Genomic DNA, 22,279 nt, shown 5'->3' with positions numbered 1-22,279 from the left:
TTCTCTAGAAACCCAAACGTTCATCGGAGGGTTCTTCCTTCTCTGGTGATGCAGATGAAATCCTTCCTAATGTGAAACATGGAGGCTTCAGCATGAAGCTGCGTTTAGGCAGAAGTAGGTCTGTCACAGTGCCGAGACCCCCGGGGGGCCCTGGGGGTCCTGCTTTTAGATCAGAATCCTGGGGGATCTGCTCCTCCTGCCCGTCCTGGATTCTGGAGCTGTCCGTCAGCCGGCTCCTCCTGAGGAGGCAGAACGGCGTCCGTTCTCCGTGGATCAGCAGAAACTGTAGATCTGATGAGGCTGGACTCTGGAGGGGGGGGGGGGGGTGTGACTGAATAACTGCCGCTTGTGTCCGTCTGGAGTTCTTCGACACAAAGTTCAATTAACCAGAGAACCTCTGGAGAAGATCCTCCAGATTGACAGGATTCCACACCAAACCTCCTCACCTGTCCACGCGCTGCTTTCAGGTAGAGACCGTATGAACTCCACATGCTAAACGCGTGTTCAAGAACCCGAGTTCCTGATCATGTGACCCGTGCTTGTGGGGTTTAAGTTTAGCTAAAAGATTCTGTCTGGAACACAACCCCACATCATACACCCTCCACCACCATGCTTTACACTGATACTGGGTCTTCTTCTGTCTGAATGATGAGATTCAGGGTGTGTGTGTTGGGGGGGGAGCTGCGTGTGTGTGAATTAATGACTGAAGTGGGTAATCTGCTGCCTGAGGCTTGTGATGTTGTGATGTTGTGTTGGGATTTTGTGTTGTGATGTTGTGATGTGATGTTGTGTTGGGATTTTGTGTTGTGTTGTGATGTGATGCTGTGATGTTGTGATGCTGTGATGTGATGTTGTGATGTGATGTTGTGATTTTGTGTTGTGATGTTGTGTTGTGATGTGATGTTGTGATGTGATGTTGTGATGTGATGTTGTGATGTGATGTTGTGTTGTGATGTTGTGTTGTGATGTTGTGTTGTGATGCTGTGATGTTGTGATGTTGTGTTGTTGTGATGTTGTGATGTGATGTTGTGATGTTGTGTTGTTGTGATTTTGTGTTGTGATGTTGTGTTGTGATGTTGTGATGTGATGTTGTGATTTTGTGTTGTGATTTTGTGTTGTGATTTTGTGATGTTGTGGGTCTTCTCCCTCAGTTGTCATTTCTCTTTTCCGTGGTGGAGTTTCTCCGGAGCGCCGCTCGTTCCTCAGTGGTCTCCTCTGACGTTCTGCCGCCGTTCTCCGTGTTCTGGTGTGTTTCAGCTCGCCACGTGTCACCACTGTCCCATCACGCCGTCCCGCCGCGGCCTCGTCTACAGAGACTCTCTGTCGGGTCTCTGCAGGAACCTGAGAACGTCTTCCTGGACCCAGAACCGCCCGGCCGTGTGGCTCCTCCCCAGCAGACCCCCCCACAGACCCACTCGGTGACTCTCTCTCCTCAAGTCTGACCGACCCCTCCCCCCCTCTGACCTCTGACCTCTGCCTCCTCTCTTCTGTGGTCACAGAGCCAGACTCCCACAATCCTCGGCTCCGTCTCACCCAAAGCGGGCCGGCGGTGTGAAGCAGCTGGTTCTGACCCACTTAAGGAGGCTACTGACCCTCAGCCCCGCCCCCCAGCTAGCAGGCTGATCCCACAGCAGGGGGCGCTGCAGGCGGACAGATGAGGACGTCCTGTGTGACCTGGAGTGGTACGTTCTGACCCGTTCTGACCCACTCCAGAAGTGGACCTCACCGAGCTGGAGTTCAGACGTCTTCATCTTCCAGTAGAAATGAGAACGTGTGAAGAAGTCTGATGTTTTCAGAGGAAGTTTTCGTTCCATCTGGACTCTGGTTCTGCTGTTTGGAAGATTCTGTTCTGGGATTTCACCAGTTTAAATTTCTGAGCTTCAGTAAGAAAACATGCAAATAAAACATCCATTTCTGCTGTTTCTGAGAATAATTTATTATCTGCAATAAAAGAACAACCATGTTGAACTGAGCTGCACTGCATTGTGGGAACTGTAGTTTTAATGCTTCTGAACATTTCAGCGTTTTTCCACACAGTGAAGAATTATGATTTTCAGGCTTTTTGCTGAAAATTTGTTTCTGCAGGTTTTCATGAAGCAACCTGCAGCAGAACAACAAGAACTAGAACAGAGTCTTAAGAGATTAAAGCTGTGAAATGTTCCTGATCCTGATTACTGCTGCTGAGAACAAAGTTCAAGAAATGAAATAACAAACTCAGTCATTTACAATTATATGTACAGAAAACTGGGAGTTCTGCTGTCGTTAAATAAATGTATGAAACTTTAAGACTCGTTTAAAGGATTATTTGTTTTCATTTGTTGCATTTTGTCAGTAAATCTTTCATAATTTGCTGCCTGATTTTCAGGGATAGAGCTCCAAACACCAGATAGATGAAGGTTTTACTCCAAACACAGAACTAAAGATTAACCCTTTCACACCTGGAGCGACACTCTGACTAATCAGTGTAGATCAGCTGATCCTGCATCAGGATCAGCTGATCTACACTGATTGTGTAAAAATGTCTCTACAGTAAGTGTTGCATGTCGGCCTAAATCTGCTTCTCCTGCTTTGGGATCGGCTGGAATCACGTTGATGTCGTAAAGACTCAAAGAGTTCCGGCGGTTCAAAGAACGTAAACATCTCGGCTGTCGAAGAGGAAGAATTATATTTTAAAACTCAAACCCGTCTTTCGCTTTTCTGCTAAGGGAGCACGCTCGCTGTGCCAGTTGAAGGCTAGCAGTGGGCGGAGCTTCGTCTCCCACTGTCCCTGCTTTGGTGAGCAAACTTTGTGACTTTGGGCCAAAAAAGGTTCTAAAATTGGACAGAAAGGCCGGACCAGAACCAGTGTGGCGTGTTTTGGTAACCCACCTCAAAGGAGACCGAGAGGACAGGGAATCTGGACAAAGACGTGCTAATTTTGATCTAAAATGAATATGTTTTAAAGCATGGGCTGCACGGTGGCGCAGTGGTTAGCGCTCTTGCCTCACAGCGAGAAGGCCCCGGTTCGACTCCCGGCTGGGACCTTTCTGTGTGGAGTTTGCATGTTCTCCCCGTGCATGCGTGGGTTTTCACCGGGGACTCCGGCTTCCTCCCACCGTCCAAAAACATGCTTCATAGGTTCATTGGTGACTCTAAATTGTCCCTAGGTGTGAATGTGAGAGTGGATGTGTGTGATTGAGGCCCTGCGACAGACTGGAGACCTGTCCAGGGTGTACCCCGCCTTCGCCCATCAGTAGCCGGGATAGGCTCCGGCACCCCCGCGACCCTGAAAGGGAAGAAGCGGTTAAGAAGATGGATGGATATTTTAAAGCAGAATATTTCGGCATTCTCATTTCAAAACTGACATCGAGGCTTTTTTTCTCATTTTCGTACAAATCAGGCTGACGAGACGATGTCCCTCAGAGAGAAACAGTTCAACGATCTGAAAATGACTGACTCAGAAGTTTCAGGAAAACATCTTAAAAAACGACGCATGAATGCAGAATAACTTCCTGTCAATGTCTCTAAGACAATAATTAGGATTATCAACAGAACTTGTTCTAGTGAGGCGGGCCGGCATGTGGCCCCCGGGCCGGCATGTGGCCCCCGGGCAGGTATGTGGCCCCCGGGCCGTCGTTCGACCACCTCAGATTCTGACCTGGAAGCAGAAAGCAGCAAACCTCTGGAAGGACAACACAAACCCAGCACGGAGGGGGGAGGCTGCTGGTGTGGGCTTCAGCTCCTGTGCTCCAGAGAGTCCAGCTGGACCTCAGGTCTGGACCTGGGAGGATCCGGTTCTGTGAGGACCGCTCCTCCTCCTTTATGGGTCAGAACCGGTTCAGGTGTCTGTGAAGGTTTATATGAGCGGGAAAAGACAAGAACGGGAAATGGAAATCGAGGAATAAAGAAAGTTTCTTTCTTGTTTGTTTGTAAAAAGTTTTGACATAATTTGGTCAGAAAAAAAAATGTCATTAAACGTGTTTTAGTCTTTAATCAAACCAATAATGATGTTCCTTAAAGCCACGAGGATTCACTTCACAGACATAACTGAAGTATGTCAAGTATTCCCACGCTTTGTTGTTACACTGACTCCGCCCACTCAGCGGTTCCGTCATTTTATTGGCGGAGCTGAGACACGTCAACAAAGAACCAAGCTGCCAATCAAAAAGAGGCGGAGCCTGAGCCAGAATTGATAAAAGCGGCTCTGGAGGAAATTAGTGGAGAGGTCCAGAACCAGGAAGGCGGCACGCGGCGTCCAGGTGTGTTCTGTCGGGCGGTCAGCGCACCTGCGTGGGGAGGGGAGTTCCCGCGCGCCTCGTGAGGATGGAGGACCACAGCGAGCAGATGAGACCGCTCCTCACAGCTGTAAGTCTGCGCCTGCGTGGTAGCCGCGGCTAGAAGGCGGTTCGGACCCGGAACCGTGTGGGGAACCGGCGTGGTTCCGGGTCCGGGAGTGGAGACAGTTCTCCGAGGCGGATGAAAGTGCGCGGAGAGCCCGGATGCAGGAAGTGATGGAGCCGCGCGGAGTTCTGGTCTCGCAGCGGGTTCCGGTCCACAGACGGCGCTGCTGCGGTTCGGGAGCCGTGAGCGGCTTCGGCGTGGACGCGGTTCCGCTGCGGACCAGCTTCCCGCGCCGGGCAGAGTCAGGTTCGAACTTCAGCTGAGCGAACAGAACCGCGTGACCGGCTGAACTGACGGGAACTGTGACGTCACCGGCGCTTCTGGCTTTAGGGGGACTCGGGGAGCACGTGGGGTTCACGTGCGTCTGGGGTACTTCCGGTCAGGGCAGCGCTGGGATGCTGCCCGGTAACCATGGAGACGGCACCAGTCTGTCTGGACTGTGGCGCGCGTGCTTTGTGAATTCATGGTTGTCATGGTGACGCCATCCTGGACCGAGTCCTGCCCAGGCCCAATCAGAACCCTTCTGGTCCTCCATGGTGACCCAGCAGAGATCCGGTCCAGCTGAAAGTCCAAACGAGCAGCAGATGAGTCCAAATGATTCCTAGAAAAGTTTCAGTTTTTCTTTCAAATCCCTGAGAAATCTGATTTAAAGAAAGCCCATCAGAACCAGAACCAGAACCCCTGACTGGGATCTGAGAGGCTGCAGAAGCACAGGAAGGATCAGCTGATGGAAGGATTGAAAGATCTTAACTCATCTAGTTCTGTCAGAAGATGCTTCAGATCCGAGGAGATGAAGACGAAGGTCGTCGTGACTCAGAAGGAGGTCAGAGACGGAGGATCAGGGGAGGATCAGGGGAGGATCAGGGGAGGATCAGAGGAGGATCAGAGGAGGAGATCCTGGTTCTGATGTTGAAGCCTTCAGATCCATCAGGCTTCCCGACCGGTTCAGAGTTTGGATCATCAGCTGAGCGCCGTGTTCAGCAGGTCGCTCACTTCCTGTTTGCTTCCATGGAAACGCTCCCTCTCCTCTGTAAACGAGGGAGGCGGAGTTTGGGTCAGAGCGGCGCCTCATTCCTGCAGACAGAGGAGGAAGTTCTGAAGTTCAGCGGTTCTGATCCGGAGCAGCAGGAGGTCAGAACCGGGCATTGTTCCGGCCCGTTCCTGTGATGCCTATAGATGGTCGTGTGTCCTCTGTGCAGCGTCTGCTCAGCTGCAGGAACAGACCGGGAATCGAACCTCAGCCGTTCCTTCGTCCTGGTTGGAGAGCGAGGTGCAGGGGCTGATGGGAAGTCTGGAGGGTTCTGGGGGTTCTGCTCCACTGAACAGCTGATTGCTGCACTCAACGACATCATGCGGTTCTGGAGGGTAAACCTCGTTCCTGAAGGTCCTGCTCGGTTCATCTGGACTCCCGACTGGATCAGAGCCAGAACCAGGCGGAGCTTGTTAAATGGAAGCTCATTGTTTGCAGACGCAGAAACCCGATCGGACTCGGACTCTCTGCTCTCCAGCAGATAATCAGGTTGTAGCGGCCGGTTCTCCCACAGTCGGGATAATCCGCCGTCCATCAGTCAGATTAAAGGGGCGGGGTTCCGTCAGGCCGCCGGCGCCACCCTGAGAGAACTTTATTGGGAGAGTTGGTCTGACCTGTGACCTCAGGTTAGGGACTCCTGATGGAGAACCAGAACCAGGACTCCTCCTGTATTGGACCTGCTGGGATCCTGAAGTTGGACTCGGTCTGCAGTCTGACTGGGTTTCTGGTTTATGGACCTGCTGCTGGAGCGGGTTCCTGCTCAGAACATCTGAAGCGGGCCTCACATCGGACCGGGGGGGGGCGTTGGTTTGGAATCAAACACTGAACGGATCAGAGACGGTTGTCGGTTCGGCAGCAGAACCCGAGTGTCGGAGCGGAGCAGAACCTCATCTCTGGTGGGGATCGAACACGGCTGTGCGACAGCGTCCTAAGTGCAGATTCAGGGGGCGCTCTGGCTGCAGCCGCATGTGCCCCCCCCACGTGCTGGTGTATTTTTAGGCTGTGTTCTGATGTAACTGGACCCGCCCACTGCAGTAACCCCCCCCCCACAGTCTGGAGTTTGCTCTGACCTTTGACCTGTCGGTTTGACTCGATGATGTCGGGGGGGACTCTGGGACTCGTGCTGCTGACTCGGATGTTTGTGGGAGGGAGTAGGGGGCAGGGCTCCGAGACTTGCTCCGCCCCCATCCCCCTCCCCCAGCCGGAGCGGCAGTGGAGCAGCCGTCTGCTCTGCCTGCGTCTGCAGTCATGGCAGACTTCTGGGGGGGCATCATCAGCCAGAGGGGGGCCAGATCCGGGTCTGTGGTAGGTCTCTGTGTTCTGGTGTGTTCTGGTGTGTTCTGGTGTGTTCTGGTGTGTTCTGGTGGGCGGGTCTCTCCTGGGTTCTCTGGTTCTGGAGTTTGAATGTGTTTCTGGGTTTGGAGTTAACTGGTCCAGAACCGGCTCTGGTCCTGTTCACATCTTTCCATCAGTGTGACTTCTGGATCAAGTTTGTCTGTCAGGTTCAGTTCTCCAGAACCAGGAAGGACCTGGTTCTGCTCCTCCCCGGGTCCATGGTGCTGCTGGATCTGAGAACACATGAGAAGTTCTGCAGGTCTCTGCATGAAGACCACAGAGACCCGCACCGCAACTTCCCTGAAGGTTCTGGACGTTTCTGGCACCGTCCGCCGGCTGAAGCAGCACCGGTTCTTCTCTCGGTTCTGATTTCTCTACATCACTGTGGACCTCCACTGGAGGACATTCTAGAATCTAGAAGATGTTTTTCTGTCAGACAAACTCGTAATTTCTGTTTCCAGCCACTCAGTGCTGAAACCGTTCAGAACCTTCAGAACCTTCAGGTTTTCCTGCTGCTCAGACATGAAGACGTTGATGTTTGTAGATCTGCTCCTCCAGGTCCTTCATTGGGGGGTCGTCCCTCTCTCGCTCTGGAAATGTGTCGACTGGTTGATTTCTCCGGTCCGTTGATCCTGGGGCGCCGTGGAGCGTGACTCAGAACCGTGGAGTCATCACACGCGGCGCTCGGACGCAGCCAGACGACTAACTGCCGTTTGACCTTTAGCAGCGGAGCGGCTGAAGCAGCAGAAGCCTCGCCGCCGCCGCGCTCACGCCCTGTGATAACAGGAAGGGGGGTCGCGTCCAGCTGGGCGTGAGATCAGCCTTTTGGCTTCAGGAAGCCCCGCCCACAGCTTCCTGTCAGGGTGGAGGTCAGACCCCCCCACGCCCCTCATGTTCCTGTGATGATGAAGAGGACTGGAGCCGGCCTCCTCTTCCTCGTCTTCATCACATTTTAAAGCTGGGGGGGGGGGGGATTCCCCCCAGGTGGAAATGCAGAATAATCAGACCTGCCCACCCCCACCCCCCCTCTGCTGAGAAGTCAAACCTCCAGCTTTAGGCCGCCGTTCTCGGCGTTCCTCGCCCGCCTGCAGGTTGGAACTCGTCTGTTGGAGCTTTCGGTTCCGGTTCTTCTCCTCAGACGTCTGAGTCGCGCTCTGAACAAACGCTGCAGGCTTCACAGAGCTGCCGTTTCCCACAGAGGCGTGACGCACGAACGCCTCGCTGCTGAGTCACGGTCAGTTCGGGTTTCAGAGCTGGAGCGTCCAGCCTTCTGACGTCCGTTTCCTGTCTCAGAAAGGATTCTCAGCAAACTTCTCTGATGTTTGTGATGAACGCGGGTCCAAAAGAAGCAAAAGTTCTGGTCGTTGGGCTTTCTTCTAGATCAAACCAAAACAGAACCAGAAACTGTCTCAGCAGAACCTCATCAGACTTTGATCAGAATCTCAAAACTCTGTTCAGGAACTCGACAACCTGCCGAGTCAGCAAATAATTCCCAACAGTCAGTGTTGGTTCTGAAGGATCTGGAGTGGGGATGGTCCGATATTTCTCTGCGACTGTAACCGTTATATTCCTGTCTCTATGACGACGACGTTTAGATTTCCTTGTTGTTTCTTTATTTTACCGTCAGATCTCGACCTTTCCAGGAACAAGCATCACTTTAAAACTCTGGAAATAAATCTGAAAAACTCAGACGTTCTACTGACCGTCAGAGCTGTAAACAAAGACCTCTGGTTCTCAGGGATCTACGAGGAACAACACGGATCCGTATCAATCAGGAAATGAACCTGGAAATGGTCAGAACAATCCCTGTAAACTTGATGGGCTTAATAAAATCAGTCTGAGTTGATTTAAGATGAGCAGATCAATGATCAATTCATTAAAATATAAATCGATTTTGTACATAAGCTAAAGTCCGCTAGCTTGATGCTAACATTTAATGGGATTTGCCATAGGACGGCTAATGCTAACACTCAGTCGACCTAAACACATTCTGACTAAATGAACATCTTTATATGAATTTTACAAACTCTTTTTTTAAGAAAATATTTAAAAAATAAACATCGTTTTCTCCTCATTCTTTCTTCTTCTTCTGGAATAAGGTGTACAGCTATACTGCAATCACCACCTAGTGGTCAAACTGAAACGTCCTCCAGGAGAAGCAGAACAATGTTTCCAATGTTAATGATCTGAACATTTTAGTTAGAACTTCTCCTTTAGAGAATCCATGGATGATATCAACAATCTCAGTATGAGATCTGGATCAGATTAATATAAATATATTGAAAACGTACAGTACTGTAGATCATTGATGTATTTCTGAACAAATGTGTATAAATGTTTAAACTCAAAATTGAATTGAATAATCAAAAGAATCAAAAAACATTCTGAATGGATTAAATTCTGGACATTATAATCGATTCCGGCCCAAAACTTCAGGGATCTCGGCGGAACAAGAATCCTTAGAAAGTATCTGAAAACAGAAGAATATCGCTGATGTTTTCTCTGATCGGCTGGTGGTACTGCGATCGATGCGTGGCCCCTCCCTAATGGACCTGTGATGTTCACGCCGCGGTTCTGCAGAAGTCCTTCCGGGTTTAACCGTCTTCTGCGTTTGTGTTTCAGGGAAACGAGGAGGAGGCGGTCGTAGACCGGGGCAAAACCAGCTCCACCCTCCACACCAACTTTGAGAAGGAGGAGCTAGAAAGTGAGTGGGTACACGACGAGCAGAGGCGGGGTCATGCTCCAGTCCAGAACCAGAGACCCGAAACGGGTCCATTTCCAAAGTGTCAAAGCGGGTTTTTACCAAAACTGACTTCCTGCCAAGACTTTGATCAGAGATGAGAGCAGAGCATTGACAGTATAAGGAGATGGACAAAGCAAGGCTGTGATGTCATCCACAGGAAATGAATGAATACTCCTGACTCCTCCTCCCCCTTACTCCTCCTTCCTCCTCCTCCCCCTTACTCCTCCTTCCTCCTACTCCCCCTGACTCCTCCTCCTGACTCCTCCTCCTGACTCCTTCTTCCTCCTCCTCCCCCTTACTACTCCCCCTGACTCCTCCTCCCCCTTACTCCTCCTTCCTCCTCCTCCCCCTTACTACTCCCCCTGACTCCTCCTCCTAACTCCTCCTCCTGACTCCTCCTTCCTCGTCCTCCCCCTGACTCCTCCTCCTGACTCCTCCTCCTAACTCCTCCTCCTGACTCCTCCTCCTAACTCCTCCTCCTGACTCCTTCTTCCTCCTCCTCCCCCTGACTCCTCCTTCCTCGTCCTCCCCCTGACTCCTCCTGACTCCTCCTCCAGCTTACTCCTCCCCCTGACTCCTCCTCCCAACTCCTCCTCCTGACTCCTCCTCCAGCTGCTCTTTTTGATCCGCTCTCTCCTGTTCTCATCAGTAGAGGGCGCCGCATTGAACCATTACATGACTTTGACGACCGTTTGTTTCTCTCAGGCCACCGGGCCGTGTACGTGGGCGTGCACGTGCCTCTGGGCCGGCAGGGCCGCAGGCGGCACCGTCACCGCGGGCACCGGCATCACCGGAAGCGGCGGGATCGCTCGGACCGGGACGACGGACGAGAGTCGCCCACTTACGGTCGGTATCTCGGCGCTCGGCGCTCGGCGGGCGGCGGCGGGACGGCTGAGTGACGGACGGTGTTTCTGCAGACACGCCGTCTCAGAGGGTCCAGTTCATCCTGGGGACCGAAGACGACGACGAAGAGCACATCCCCCACGACCTGTTCACCGAGCTGGACGAGCTCGCCTTCAGAGACGGAGACAACCAGGAGTGGAAGGAGACGGCCAGGCAGGACGCTCCAGCTTTTCCAGAGTTTAGAGAAATGAATCCGGTTCTGTTTGAGCAGCTTCCCTGGAATCCGGCCGGATTAGACTGTTTGTGCTGGATTTGTAGCCGGAGTGAAACGTGTTTGTCTGGATTATCCTGACATCGTTTACGGTGTGTGTGCACGTGCAGGTGGCTGAAGTTCGAGGAGGACGTGGAGGACGGCGGCGAGCGCTGGAGTAAGCCGTACGTGGCCACGCTGTCCCTGCACAGCCTGTTCGAGCTGCGCTCCTGCATCCTGAACGGAACCGTGCTGCTGGACATGCGGGCCACCGGCATCGAAGAGATCGCAGGTGAGCCGCTGCCCCACAGCATCGGGCCCGCCCCCAGAGGCGCTTCCAGAGAAACAGATTCTCAAAGTTCAGAGCAGAGGAGCGTGCAGGACGCTCACGTGGGCGGTCCCAGCCCTCAGTCGGTGGGATAGCCGCTGGGATGGCGCCGTTCTCCAGAACTCTGACGGGGGGTGCATAGCAGGGGTGTGTCTGGGGGGTTCTGGGGAGTTCTCTCAGCATCCAGAACTGTCCCGTAACCCGATCCTGTCCTCTTGCCCCCCACAGACATGGTGATTGACGGCATGCTGGCGTCGGGGCAGCTGGAGGAGGGCGTCAGAGAGAAAGTGCGGGAAGCCATGCTGAGGCGCCACCACCACCAGAACGAGAAGAAGCTGAGTAACCGCATCCCTCTGGTCCGCTCCTTCGCCGACATAGGCAAGAAACACTCCGACTCCCACTTGCTGGAGCGAAACGGTGAGACCCGAACGCCCGTCCCTCTGGTTCTGAACGCCTCTGATCCAATTCGACCTGCAGGACAGTCTCAGAGCCGATCCGCGTTCTGACCGTTCTCAGGTCTGCTGGAGCAGAGGTTTCAGTCCTGTTCCAGATCTGTTTCTGGCATATTTCAGACGCGTTTCACGAATGTTTCAGACAAGTTTTGAACCCATTTCAGACCTTTTTCAGATCAGTTTTAGGGATGTTTCAGGCCAGTTTCAAACCCGTTTTAGTTCTGTTTCTGGACTGTTTCAGACCTTTTTTAGAGATGCTTCAGACAAGTTTCAAACATGTTTCAGACGTGTTTTAACTCATTTTAGGTCAGTTTCAGGCTTTTTTCAGACGCGTTTCATGAATGTTTCAGACAAGTTTCAAACTTGTCTCAGTCCTGTTTCAGATCTGTTTCTGGCCCGTTTCAGACCTTTTGTAGACATGTTTCAGGGATGCTTCTGACAAGTTTCAAACCTGTTTCAGGCAGGTGCTCTTCAGTCTGAACTTTTTCTCTAACTCGGACACCTGTGTTTCGTTTGTTTTCCTGGCGCTCCTTTCTTCCGGGTCTGTTTCCGGCTGTGGAGGTAACGGGGTGCCGAGGCGTTGGGTCTCTGACCGCTGCATGGTTTTGTCGGCATGGAAACGGTTTGCGTTTGCTCTAACGGCGGTTCAGAGCCGCTCCTCCCCCTCATCCGAGGGCGCCCTCAGTGACTCCTGCTGTGCGATGACTCGGCGTTTTAACCTCCAGCTTGAGGAATGCTGCTCTGCTCGTGTGCACGGAATGACGTGCACGGCAGGATGCAGATTGACATGGCCACTCCTTCATTCGTTTCCTCTTTATCTGTAGACTGTCTTGATGTTTTCTGATGATCAAAGATAGGAGCAGAAATCTACGAACAGATGATCACTCTGGCTCTGTCAAACAAATCCTGCCGTGTTCCATCGTGGCGCTCTTCATCATTTTTACCTGTCTTCCTCCTCTTCCTCCATCAGGAGAGAGCCTCTCCTCCTCTCGCCTTTCTCTCCTTCGGCGCTCCTCCACTCCTCCCCCTTCTCCTCGTGTCTCTGTCCTCTTTGGTCATCCCTTCTCTGGCTCCGCCCTCCTGACCCCCTACAACCGCGGGCGCCTGTCCTCCGAACCCTGCTGCTCCACACTGGCTCCGCCCCTCCCCGATTCTCTCAGTGACGCCTCCTCAGACGAAGCTCCACGTCGCCGTTCAGCCCCCGAGGGACTGTCGGGGATTCCTGAGGTGGTGGTCCACCCCCCCGAGGAGGAGGAGGAGTCATTCAGGAGGGAGAACCTCCAGGAGGAGCCCCCAGGCAAAGACCGGCACGCCTCGGCTTCTGCATCCGCACTAACAAGCTCCTCCCTCGACCACAACCTGATCCTGGGATCAGGAGTCGGCTGTGATCCACTGAGCTCAAGTAGAACCCAGAAACCCAATCCAGTTGCAGCTCACGCCAGCATGACATCATGACGGCGTCCTCATAGAGGACAGACGGGGGGGGGGGGTTCTCTTTTATTGATTCATTCCATTAAAAAAAACTTTATTGTTCATTAAGCTCAACACAAAACATCCTTTAAACACAAGTTTGTTCTTTTTGAGGCTCAACCTTCACTCGGATCAGAACCAGAACCAGCCTGATAATGGCGTGTGTGGCGGTGTGATTGGGAGGTAGGGGGTCGTCCAGCCTGGCTGTTCTCGCTGTCCAAAGACGTTTAGCTCTGCCCGTCCTCTGAGCGCGTCCCTGTCCGCTCAGACGTCCAGCGTTTCAGCGTGAACACGTCTGCTGTGTCTGTCAGGCTGGGGGGCGAGGCCTTCTTTGGGGGGTGGGGGGTCCTTGTTGAAGCTAAAGGCTGTGAAGGAAACGTCAGGAAAGCAGGTGAAGAGCTGAGATGACCCTGTGGGCGGGGCTGACCTCCTGAGGTCGTGACCTCCCGAGCCAGCAGCAGACTGACTTCCTGTCCCCGCAGGTCTGCTCGCCTCGCCGCAGTCGGCCCCCGGAAACCTGGACAGCAAACACGGGGAGGGTCGCATCAACGGCGGCAGCTGTGAGAACAGCACTGTGGACTTCAGCAAGGTGAGGATCAGACCGCACCTGCAGCTGCTCCGCCCCCCAGGCGGGACAGTGGGACAGTGGGGGGGTCAGACGTGTAACCAAGGGGGAGTTTGGAACACTGGTGGTCAGGTAAATTCAGCCGGTTTACGCTGATGAAACATTTCACTGCAGGTCAGAATCTGGACGGTTGAAGAGCTCAAAGTTCAAAGAGAGGCAAAAGTTTGAAAGAGTTGGTTAAAAATACTAAAGTAGGTACTTTAGCTTTAAACCTACTTTTATAAAGATGAACTAAAAATATCAATCTTGGCTAAAATTCTTTTTTTTCTAAGCTGTATTTTTTTCATTTGCATAAATAAAGCTAAAGTGAAATGGAGAATAAGTTACGATGCTAACACGCTAGCATTGTGTCTGTTATATATGTAATGTGAGAATCTGAATCATAAATAAAGAACAAAAAAATGTTGAAGCTTAAATATGAAGAAATACTAAAAACATAAAAATACAAACTGAACTGTTCAAACGTTGCTGGTGTCACGTTTACACCACATCAGAGGAGTGATTGGTCTGAGTCATCAGACAGGAAATTACATCACCAGAACATCCGTCTGTTAGTGTCAATCATGTCTTGGTAGCCAATGGGCTCAAAGCCCCGCCCCCTCTGAAATGAATTGAAATATTCTCTGAATTGTAAATCATTAAACTTTTTAAATTCAGTTTCTCTGATCCTGATGTGATCCGTCTGAAAGGACTGAAAATAATCTGATCGATCCGCTACGTGTAGGTGGGAGGAGTCGCGCTACGTGTAGGTGGGAGGAGTCACGCTCCGTGTAGGTGGGAGGAGTCACGCTCCGTGTAGGTGGGAGGAGTCACGCTCCGTGTAGATGGGAGGAGTCGCGCTACGTGTAGGTGGGAGGAGTCACGCTCCGTGTAGGTGGGAGGAGTCGCGCTTCTCGTTCTGTGGGAGGAGTCACGCTCCGTGTAGGTGGGAGGAGTCACGCTTTTTCGTTCTGTGGGAGGAGTCACGCTCCGTGTAGGTGGGAGGAGTCGCGCTTCTCGTTCTGCGGGAGGACTCACGCTCCGTGTAGGTGGGAAGAGTCGCGCTTCTCGTTCTGTGGGAGGAGTCACGCTCCGTGTAGGTGGGAGGAGTCACGCTTTTTCGTTCTGTGGGAGGAGTCACGCTCCGTGTAGGTGGGAGGAGTCGCGCTTCTCGTTCTGTGGGAGGAGTCACGCTCCGTGTAGGTGGGAAGAGTCGCGCTTCTCGTTCTGTGGGAGGACTCACGCTACGTGTAGGTGGGAGGAGTCACGCTCCGTGTAGGTGGGAGGAGTCACGCTACGTGTAGGTGGGAGGAGTCACGCTACGTGTAGGTGGGAGGAGTCGCGCTCTGTGTAGGTGGGAGGAGTCACGCTTCTCGTTCTGTGGGAGGAGTCACACTCCGTGTAGGTGGGAAAAGTCGCGCTTCTCGTTCTGTGGGAGGAGTCACGCTCTGTGTAGGTGGGAGGAGTCACGCTTTTTCGTTCTGTGGGAGGAGTCACGCTCTGTGTAGGTGGGAAGAGTCGCGCTTCTCGTTCTGCGGGAGGAGTCACGCTCCGTGTAGGTGGGAGGAGTCACGCTTTTTCGTTCTGTGGGAGGAGTCACGCTCCGTGTAGGTGGGAGGAGTCGCGCTTCTCGTTCTGTGGGAGGAGTCACGCTCCGTGTAGGTGGGAAGAGTCGCGCTTCTCGTTCTGTGGGAGGACTCACGCTACGTGTAGGTGGGAGGAGTCACGCTCCGTGTAGGTGGGAGGAGTCACGCTCCGTGTGTCTCTCAGCAGGACGGCTGCTGTGTGTGTTTATCGGCGGCTGGCGGGAAGCTCACAGTAAGTCTCCTCGCCTGTAGGTCGCCGGCTCTCGACCAATGACAGACCTGTGTTGTGAACCATTGTGATGCTGCGCTGTGATTGGCTGTTCGCTGACATGTGTCCGTGGTTGTTGATGTTGTGATTTGATTCTGTTGTTCTTAATCGGACAAGATGACCAGAACAAAGATCTGGTTCACTGCAGCACTGCTGTTAATGATATTCATCCGCCGCTGAAAGTAGTCCCGGAGCGCTCCTGTTGGAATGAAGCCGTCTGGACTCTTCAGAATCTTCTGCAGGGTTCAGTTCATGAGCGGAACCAAACTCTAATCCACCAGAGAACGTCTGAACCCGATCCAGAAGGAACTCCTCCAACATCCGGCTGACTGAAAAGTTCCTCAGTCCAAAAACCAAACCGGGTCTCTTCCTGTGTCTGCTTTGTGTTCTGTCTCTGAACAAAGGTTCTGGTTCTGGTTCTAGTTCCGGTCCCGTGTTAATGTCCTTGTCTGAGACCAGCTGAGTCTGTGAAGATCTTCAGAGGTCGGATCTGTTGGATGACTAACAGATCCGACCATCTGGGTTCTGCTGGCGGTTCTGATCTTCAACTGACGGTTCTGATTCCTCCAGGTGGACATGAACTTCATGAAGAAGATTCCTCCAGGAGCTGAAGCCTCCAACGTCCTGGTGGGCGAGGTGGACTTCCTGGAGCATCCCATCATCGCCTTTGTCCGCCTGTCCCCCGCCGTGCTGCTGACCGGCCTCACAGAGGTCCCCGTGCCTACCAGGTGAGCGGGCGCTCGCCTTCTAAGCCCCGCCCTCCTAGCACATGCTGATTCTCCGCCTCCTTCTGGTCCAGGTTTCTGTTCCTGCTGCTTGGCCCGTTCGGAAAAGGTCCACAGTACCACGAGATCGGGCGCTCCATCGCCACGCTGATGACAGACGAGGTGAGGAGGAGCCGGCTGATCCTGCCACATGACCCCACCCCCATCCACCTGACTCCGCCCCCGTCCACCTGACCCCACCATCCACCTGACCCCTGCTCCCTCAGGTCTTTCACGACGTGGCGTACAAGGCCAAAGACCGGAACGACCTCCTGTCCGGGATCGACGAGTTTCTGGATCAGGTGACCGTGCTCCCTCCGGGGGAGTGGGACCCCAGCATCCGCATCGAGCCCCCCAAGAACGTCCCGTCTCAGGTGAGGCGCCGGCACACCTGCACCTGCGCGGCGCTCCTGTGCTGCAAACAAACACCTGTCCTCCTCTGCAGGAGAAGAGGAAGATCCCGGCGCTGCCCAACGGCTCCACCCACAACTCTGAGGCGGTGAAGGAGGCGGAGCATCACACGGGGCCGGAGCTCCAGAGGACGGGCAGGTGAGCGTGGTTCAGGTGAGTCTCTAAGGTGTTGGAAGGCGGAGCTGACGGAACCTCCCGCAGGATCTTCGGCGGTCTGGTTCTGGACGTTCGGAGGAAAGCTCCGTTCCTGTGGAGCGACGTCCGAGACGCCGTGAGTCTGCAGTGCCTGGCGTCCGTCCTCTTCCTGTACTGCGCCTGCATGTCGCCGGTCATCACCTTCGGGGGGCTGCTGGGGGAGGCCACCAAAGGGAACATCGTAAGAGCTCCAGCACCGCAGGTCCAAACGGGTCTGCTGAAGTTCAGCTCCTTCAGACCGGAACGTCTCTGAGGTCCGGAGCGTTTCAGGATCCAGAGGGATTACAGAACCCGGTTCTGGGATTTCCTCCGGTTCTCCTGAACCCAGACGTTCTCTGCAGGGAGCTGAGCTCCAGCCAGAACCAGAGCTGAGCCGGGTTTGGGTCCGGAACCCGTCTCTCACGTCTCCCTCTCTCCCTGGCAGAGCGCCATCGAGTCTCTGTTCGGGGCGTCCATGACGGGCGTGGCCTACTCCATGTTTGCGGGTCAGCCTCTCACCATCCTGGGCAGCACCGGCCCGGTTCTGGTGTTTGAGAAAATCCTCTTCAAAATCTGCAAGTGAGTGCGCCCCCCCAACACACACAGAGCAAAACCAACAGCGCCCTCTGTGGCCATCGTGTGTAATTACAGGATCTCCCACAAAAACATGAACTGGTTCTGGTTCCACTCAGAACTTCTACAGAACCTTAGCAGATCTGCAGAAGCTTCTGATGAGCCTTTGGGATGAGGATGAGGAAGGTTTTCTGTGATGAAGAGGAGGACGAAGGTTTTCTTTGAACAAGCCGTTCCAGAACAGAACCAGCGGTCTTCATGGGGTGGCTGAAGGCATCAGCCTGACCCGGCTGTGACCCGGCCCGTTCTCATAACTGTGGAGACGTAAGAGCTCCGTCAGATTATGTGCTGGGGGATTAGCTCCGTGCTGGTTTCCTTTGTGCTCTGAGAGGTTTGATCATGTTCCTGTTTGAGGATTAGAGTCCGTCGGGCCTCTCAGGCGGGTTCTGGAAGGTGGTTCTGTTCGGACCGCTCGTCCTGACGTTTCATTTGACGTTAACCTCAAACTCTGAAACCTTAAATAATGTCAATGTTTTCAGGGATTACCGATTATCATTTCTAAGAACAGGAGGCGGAGCCTGATAATCTACCAATCAGATCTCTGCAAACCAAACTCGGCATGAGCTCCACAGTGAAGAATCATCAGAACTCTCAGATCCAACATGGTTGAGCCCCCCCGCCCTCCGTCTGCTGATTTTCTGATCCGTGTTGCGTTCGAGTCCGGCTCAGAGAATAGAGCCTCGGCTCCTCCCCCATCAGCTGACTGTCGTGTCTCCTCAGCGACTACCACCTGTCCTACCTGTCCATGAGGACCGGCATCGGGCTGTGGACCGCCTTCTTCTGCGTGGTGCTGGTCGCCACGGACGCCAGCTCGCTGGTCTGCTACATCACGCGCTTCACTGAGGAGGCCTTCGCCGCGCTCATCTGCATCATCTTCATCTACGAGGCTCTGGAGAAGCTGCTGCACCTGAGCAGCGTCTACCCCATCAACATGGACAACCACCTGGACAACCTGACCTTCTACAGGTGAGCGCCGTGTGGGCGGAACAGACGGTCGGGTTCTGACGTTTGGACTCAACGCCCCGCCTCCCCGCAGGTGTCAGTGCTCCGCCCCGCCCAACGCCTCGGATGAAGTCCAGCAGGTGTGGAGAAGCAGGAACCTGACGGCGGACGGCGTCCTGTGGGATCAGCTGAGCGTGGCGGTCTGTCCATTTGTGACCTCTGCTGGTGGCGGGCGGTACTGCACCCGCTCACCCCTCCCCCTCTCTCTGTGCAGGACTGTCAGGGCCTCGGGGGCGTGTTCGTAGGCTCCGCCTGCGGCCTGGACCGCCCCTTCGTTCCCGACGTCCTCTTCTGGTCCGTCATCCTCTTCTTCACCACCTTCTTCCTGTCCTCCTTCCTCAAGCAGTTCAAGACCAGGAGATACTTCCCCACCAAGGTGGGTGCCCCCCAGCAGCGGGCGGTCCGTCTGCGGGTCACCAGGTGAACGTGCGCTCTGCTCCTGCAGGTCCGATCCTCCATCAGCGACTTCGCCGTCTTCCTCACCATCATGGTCATGGTGCTGGTGGACTACCTGGTGGGAGTTCCTTCACCGAAGCTCAACGTACCTGACCGCTTCCAGGTGTGTGTGTGGGGGAGGGGCATCTCATGAAGAAGACGAGGGTTTAAGCTCCGCCTTTTTAGAAAAGAGAGAGAAAAGCCGTCTGGAGGAGGAGTGGCGGTTTCCTCTGGAACGGTGGAAGCTGAGAGCGACTGAAGTCGGAGTTTGCTTTGGAAAGTGGTGTTCAAGAATAAAACCCAAATATCTGAGGAAGTCCTGGATCCGACCTCCAGGAGACGCTGGAGGTTCAGGAACCTTTTACAGTTCTGCAGCTTTCATGGTCTCCAGACGTTTCCTTGAACCAGCAGAACAAAACTACAATCAAACTTCAGCTGTGGAGGTCAGTGATGGAGGAGATGCTGTGGGGAACCTGCCTGAGTCACGGCTGGAAATGTTTAACCCCTCATCACCTGAAGCTTTTAATGTGATTCCAGCATTTATTTCTCATGATGTACTCTCCATCAGGTGTCACCCGCTTATACTTTGGTCATTTACAAAAGAAATGAATATTCCATCAATATTTAGAACTTTATTCTTCAGTTTAGATCACTTTTTCAGATACTATGTGATAGGTGATGCAGCTTGTTGTCACGGTAACACTGCAACCCGACACAGATCCAGAAACCAACACAGACCTCAGCTGGAGCAGATCCAGACAAATGAGGATTTCTTGTTTCTGAAGTTAAGCCTTTAGTTAGCAGATGATAAGTAATCAGTTTCCGTCTTGGTGTTTCATCTCCCAGCAGGTTCACATCGACTCTGCTCCTCTGACCTGTTAAATAACAGAAGCTCCCCCTTGTGGTGAGACAGAAGAATACACCGTCAGTACGCTGACTGATGAGTGGGAGAATGACTCTTAAAAAAACTCAAATAAACCTAACATGGGGCGGGGGTTGAATAATTCGTCAATATGAACTTCCTTACAAAAGGAAAGTAATAAATGCTGATCGTCAGGAACGGTGAAATAAATCGTTTCAGAGAGAAAGTTCGTCCCTCACCGCTTGTTTTTGTTTGTTTAAAGAAAGCTGTGCTGATACAGAACGTTTGGGCTGTGTGACCAGAACTTCTGTTTTAGGTGTGCTTCATCACTTCCACAGCCAGCAGCCAATCAGAATCGAGTGTTCACTCGGGTCATAGGATGAAGGGTTAATAAAAGCGTTTCCTGTTCGGACCGTCCCATGAAGCCTGTCAGGAGGACGTACGACGACACGAGTTCGTCTAAAGCAGAGCTGGTCCGCTCCACCACACCGTTGGTGGAACAGGATAAACATTTATGGAATAAAACCTTTTAAATCTGAATCAAATCGGACAGAAGGAGACGAGCTCCGCTCTACAGCCGGTGCAGCCCATAAATGAGGGAGAACATTAGAGGAGCGTCCACCTCCTGTCTGAGGGAGGAGCCTGTGATGTTGGCCCCGCCCACAGACCCTCCTTAGCTCCAGTCTCAGACCTGAGGAGGTAGAGACGCTGGAGGACCTCCAGACCGTCCAGGAAGTTCTGGTTCCTGTTCTAAAACCACATCGGGGTTCTGATGTCTGTGGTTGAAGTGTCGGAGCGTTCTCGCCGCTCCTCAGAGACTAACGCGACCTCGTCTGCTCAGCCCACCTCCAGCTCTCGGGGATGGTTCATCTCGCCGCTGGGACCCAACCCGTGGTGGACGCTGCTGGTGGCGGCGCTGCCCGCTCTGCTCTGCACCATCCTGGTCTTCATGGACCAGCAGATCACCGCCGTCATCGTCAACCGGAAGGAGAACAAGCTGAAGGTGGGCGTGGCTTGGTGGGCGCAACCTGTCACCGGCGGGGTTTGGTGGGCGTGGCCCACTGGGCTGTGGCCGGGTCGCTGGCGTTCGCTCTGACGCGCCGCCGTGACCCGGCTGCTCCGCTGTCTGCAGAAGGGATGCGGCTATCACCTGGACCTGCTGGTGGTGGCGCTCATGCTGGGCGTGTGCTCCGTCATGGGGCTGCCGTGGTTCGTGGCGGCGACCGTGCTCTCCATGTCCCACGTCAACAGCCTGAAGGTGGAGTCGGAGTGTGCGGCGCCCGGCGAGCAGCCCAAGTTCCTGGGCATCAAGGAGCAGCGCGTGACGGGCTTCATGATCTTCTTCCTGATGGGCTGCTCCGTCTTCATGACGTCGGCGCTGAAGGTGACGCTCGCCGCTCCAGGTCTGACCTGCAGGTGACCCGCTGACGTGTCCCTCTCCTCCTGCAGTTCATCCCCATGCCCGTCCTGTACGGCGTCTTCCTCTACATGGGCGTGTCCTCGCTCAAAGGCATCCAGGTGGGTTAAGCTCCGCCCCCCGCCTTCATCTTGCCGCTCCACCTCACAGCCTTCCGTCCTCCAGCTGTTCGACCGGATCAAGCTGTTCAGCATGCCGCCCAAACACCAGCCGGACCTGATCTACCTGCGCTACGTCCCGCTGTGGAAGGTGCACGTGTTCACCGCCGTGCAGCTCACCTGCCTCATCCTGCTGTGGGTCATCAAGGCCTCGGCCGCCGCCGTCATCTTCCCCATGATGGTGAGCCGCCCGTCTGTGGGAAAACCCAGAGTTCTGAGCGGTTCTGACGGCGTCTGCGCTCCGACCCGCCACAGGTTCTGGCTCTGGTCTTCATCCGGAAGCTTCTGGACTTCTGCTTCACCAAGAGAGAGCTGAGCTGGCTGGACGACCTGATCCCGGAGAGCAAGAAGAAGAAGGACGACGACAAGAAGAAGAAGGAGAAGCAGGTGGGGGCGGGGCTTATCGCTGTGACTGATGCTGGTGTTTGAGTGTCTGAAGGACGAAGACGCTTTCAGAACCAGACTGTCTGCAAACCATGTGAGCCAATCAGCAGCTTCGCTGTCTTCCAGGAGGCGGAGCAAATGTTCGAGGAGGCGGATGAGGAGCCGCCGGACGACCAGGAGAACGCCCTCAAGTTCCCCAAAGGAAAGTGAGTGGGCGGTCCCTCCCAGCAGGTGAGCCGGGTCGGCGGTCCGGAGTGACGGTGTCGTGTTCCGTCTGCAGGTCGGATCCGTCCGTGGTGAACATCTCCGATGAAATGGCTAAAAGTGGGATTTGGAAATCCGTCTTCAAGAACTCTGAAGGCAGCAAAGCTCTGAAGCGCTGCAGCAGGTAACTGTGACATCACTTCACTGTGATTGGTTCCTCAGGACGGCTGTGGATCCGCCCCCACCGGAGGGAGGAGACCAGGAGGGGAGGAGGGGGTCGATGGATTCCTGAATCCAGTCCAGGAAAGTTTTCCTCTCCAATCACTGATGGAGGATCAGGTTCAGATCAGACAAATATTTATATTGTGAAGAAAAGTCCAAAGAAACACGATGAAGTTCTGCTTCATCTGCTGAAGGAAACTCGACAGGATGGATTTAAATGTTTTTACTCCCTAACCATATGAAATACTCGAACATCTGAAAGGACTTCAGCTGACAGACTTTTACTCTGAGAAATGTTCCAGAGATTGAAATGAAAAATGACCT

General features: G+C 53.7%; 1 protein-coding gene across 2 annotated transcripts in view; it reads left to right on the top strand.

The window, feature by feature from the left end:
• Positions 1-4,155: 4,155 nt before the first annotated feature.
• The window catches only part of LOC112136604 (sodium bicarbonate cotransporter 3), a 19,857-nt gene continuing 1,733 nt past the window's right edge, over positions 4,156-22,279 (top strand). Inside the window, exons 1-25 of one of the 2 annotated variants that reach the window (XM_024258418.2) lie at positions 4,156-4,344; positions 9,368-9,449; positions 10,194-10,334; positions 10,406-10,544; positions 10,713-10,873; positions 11,138-11,326; positions 13,314-13,420; positions 15,206-15,253; positions 15,860-16,017; positions 16,089-16,176; positions 16,281-16,427; positions 16,499-16,602; positions 16,666-16,840; positions 17,084-17,217; positions 17,992-18,237; positions 18,308-18,413; positions 18,488-18,649; positions 18,719-18,832; positions 20,412-20,573; positions 20,703-20,954; positions 21,020-21,088; positions 21,153-21,326; positions 21,401-21,532; positions 21,656-21,735; positions 21,810-21,917. In XM_024258418.2, the coding sequence (XP_024114186.1) occupies positions 4,303-4,344; positions 9,368-9,449; positions 10,194-10,334; positions 10,406-10,544; positions 10,713-10,873; positions 11,138-11,326; positions 13,314-13,420; positions 15,206-15,253; positions 15,860-16,017; positions 16,089-16,176; positions 16,281-16,427; positions 16,499-16,602; positions 16,666-16,840; positions 17,084-17,217; positions 17,992-18,237; positions 18,308-18,413; positions 18,488-18,649; positions 18,719-18,832; positions 20,412-20,573; positions 20,703-20,954; positions 21,020-21,088; positions 21,153-21,326; positions 21,401-21,532; positions 21,656-21,735; positions 21,810-21,917 (3,320 nt within the window). In that variant the 5' untranslated portion in view covers positions 4,156-4,302. The remainder of the gene's footprint in view (positions 4,345-9,367; positions 9,450-10,193; positions 10,335-10,405; positions 10,545-10,712; positions 10,874-11,137; positions 11,327-13,313; positions 13,421-15,205; positions 15,254-15,859; positions 16,018-16,088; positions 16,177-16,280; positions 16,428-16,498; positions 16,603-16,665; positions 16,841-17,083; positions 17,218-17,991; positions 18,238-18,307; positions 18,414-18,487; positions 18,650-18,718; positions 18,833-20,411; positions 20,574-20,702; positions 20,955-21,019; positions 21,089-21,152; positions 21,327-21,400; positions 21,533-21,655; positions 21,736-21,809; positions 21,918-22,279) is intronic. The other variant, XM_024258419.2, reaches the window with a different exon arrangement.

This window comes from Oryzias melastigma, linkage group LG16 (genome assembly GCF_002922805.2).
Source record: "Oryzias melastigma strain HK-1 linkage group LG16, ASM292280v2, whole genome shotgun sequence".
Taxonomy (NCBI): domain Eukaryota; kingdom Metazoa; phylum Chordata; class Actinopteri; order Beloniformes; family Adrianichthyidae; genus Oryzias; species Oryzias melastigma.
The sequence above is the reverse complement of the archived record's forward strand: the minus strand, read 5'-3'. Positions and strand labels throughout refer to the sequence as shown.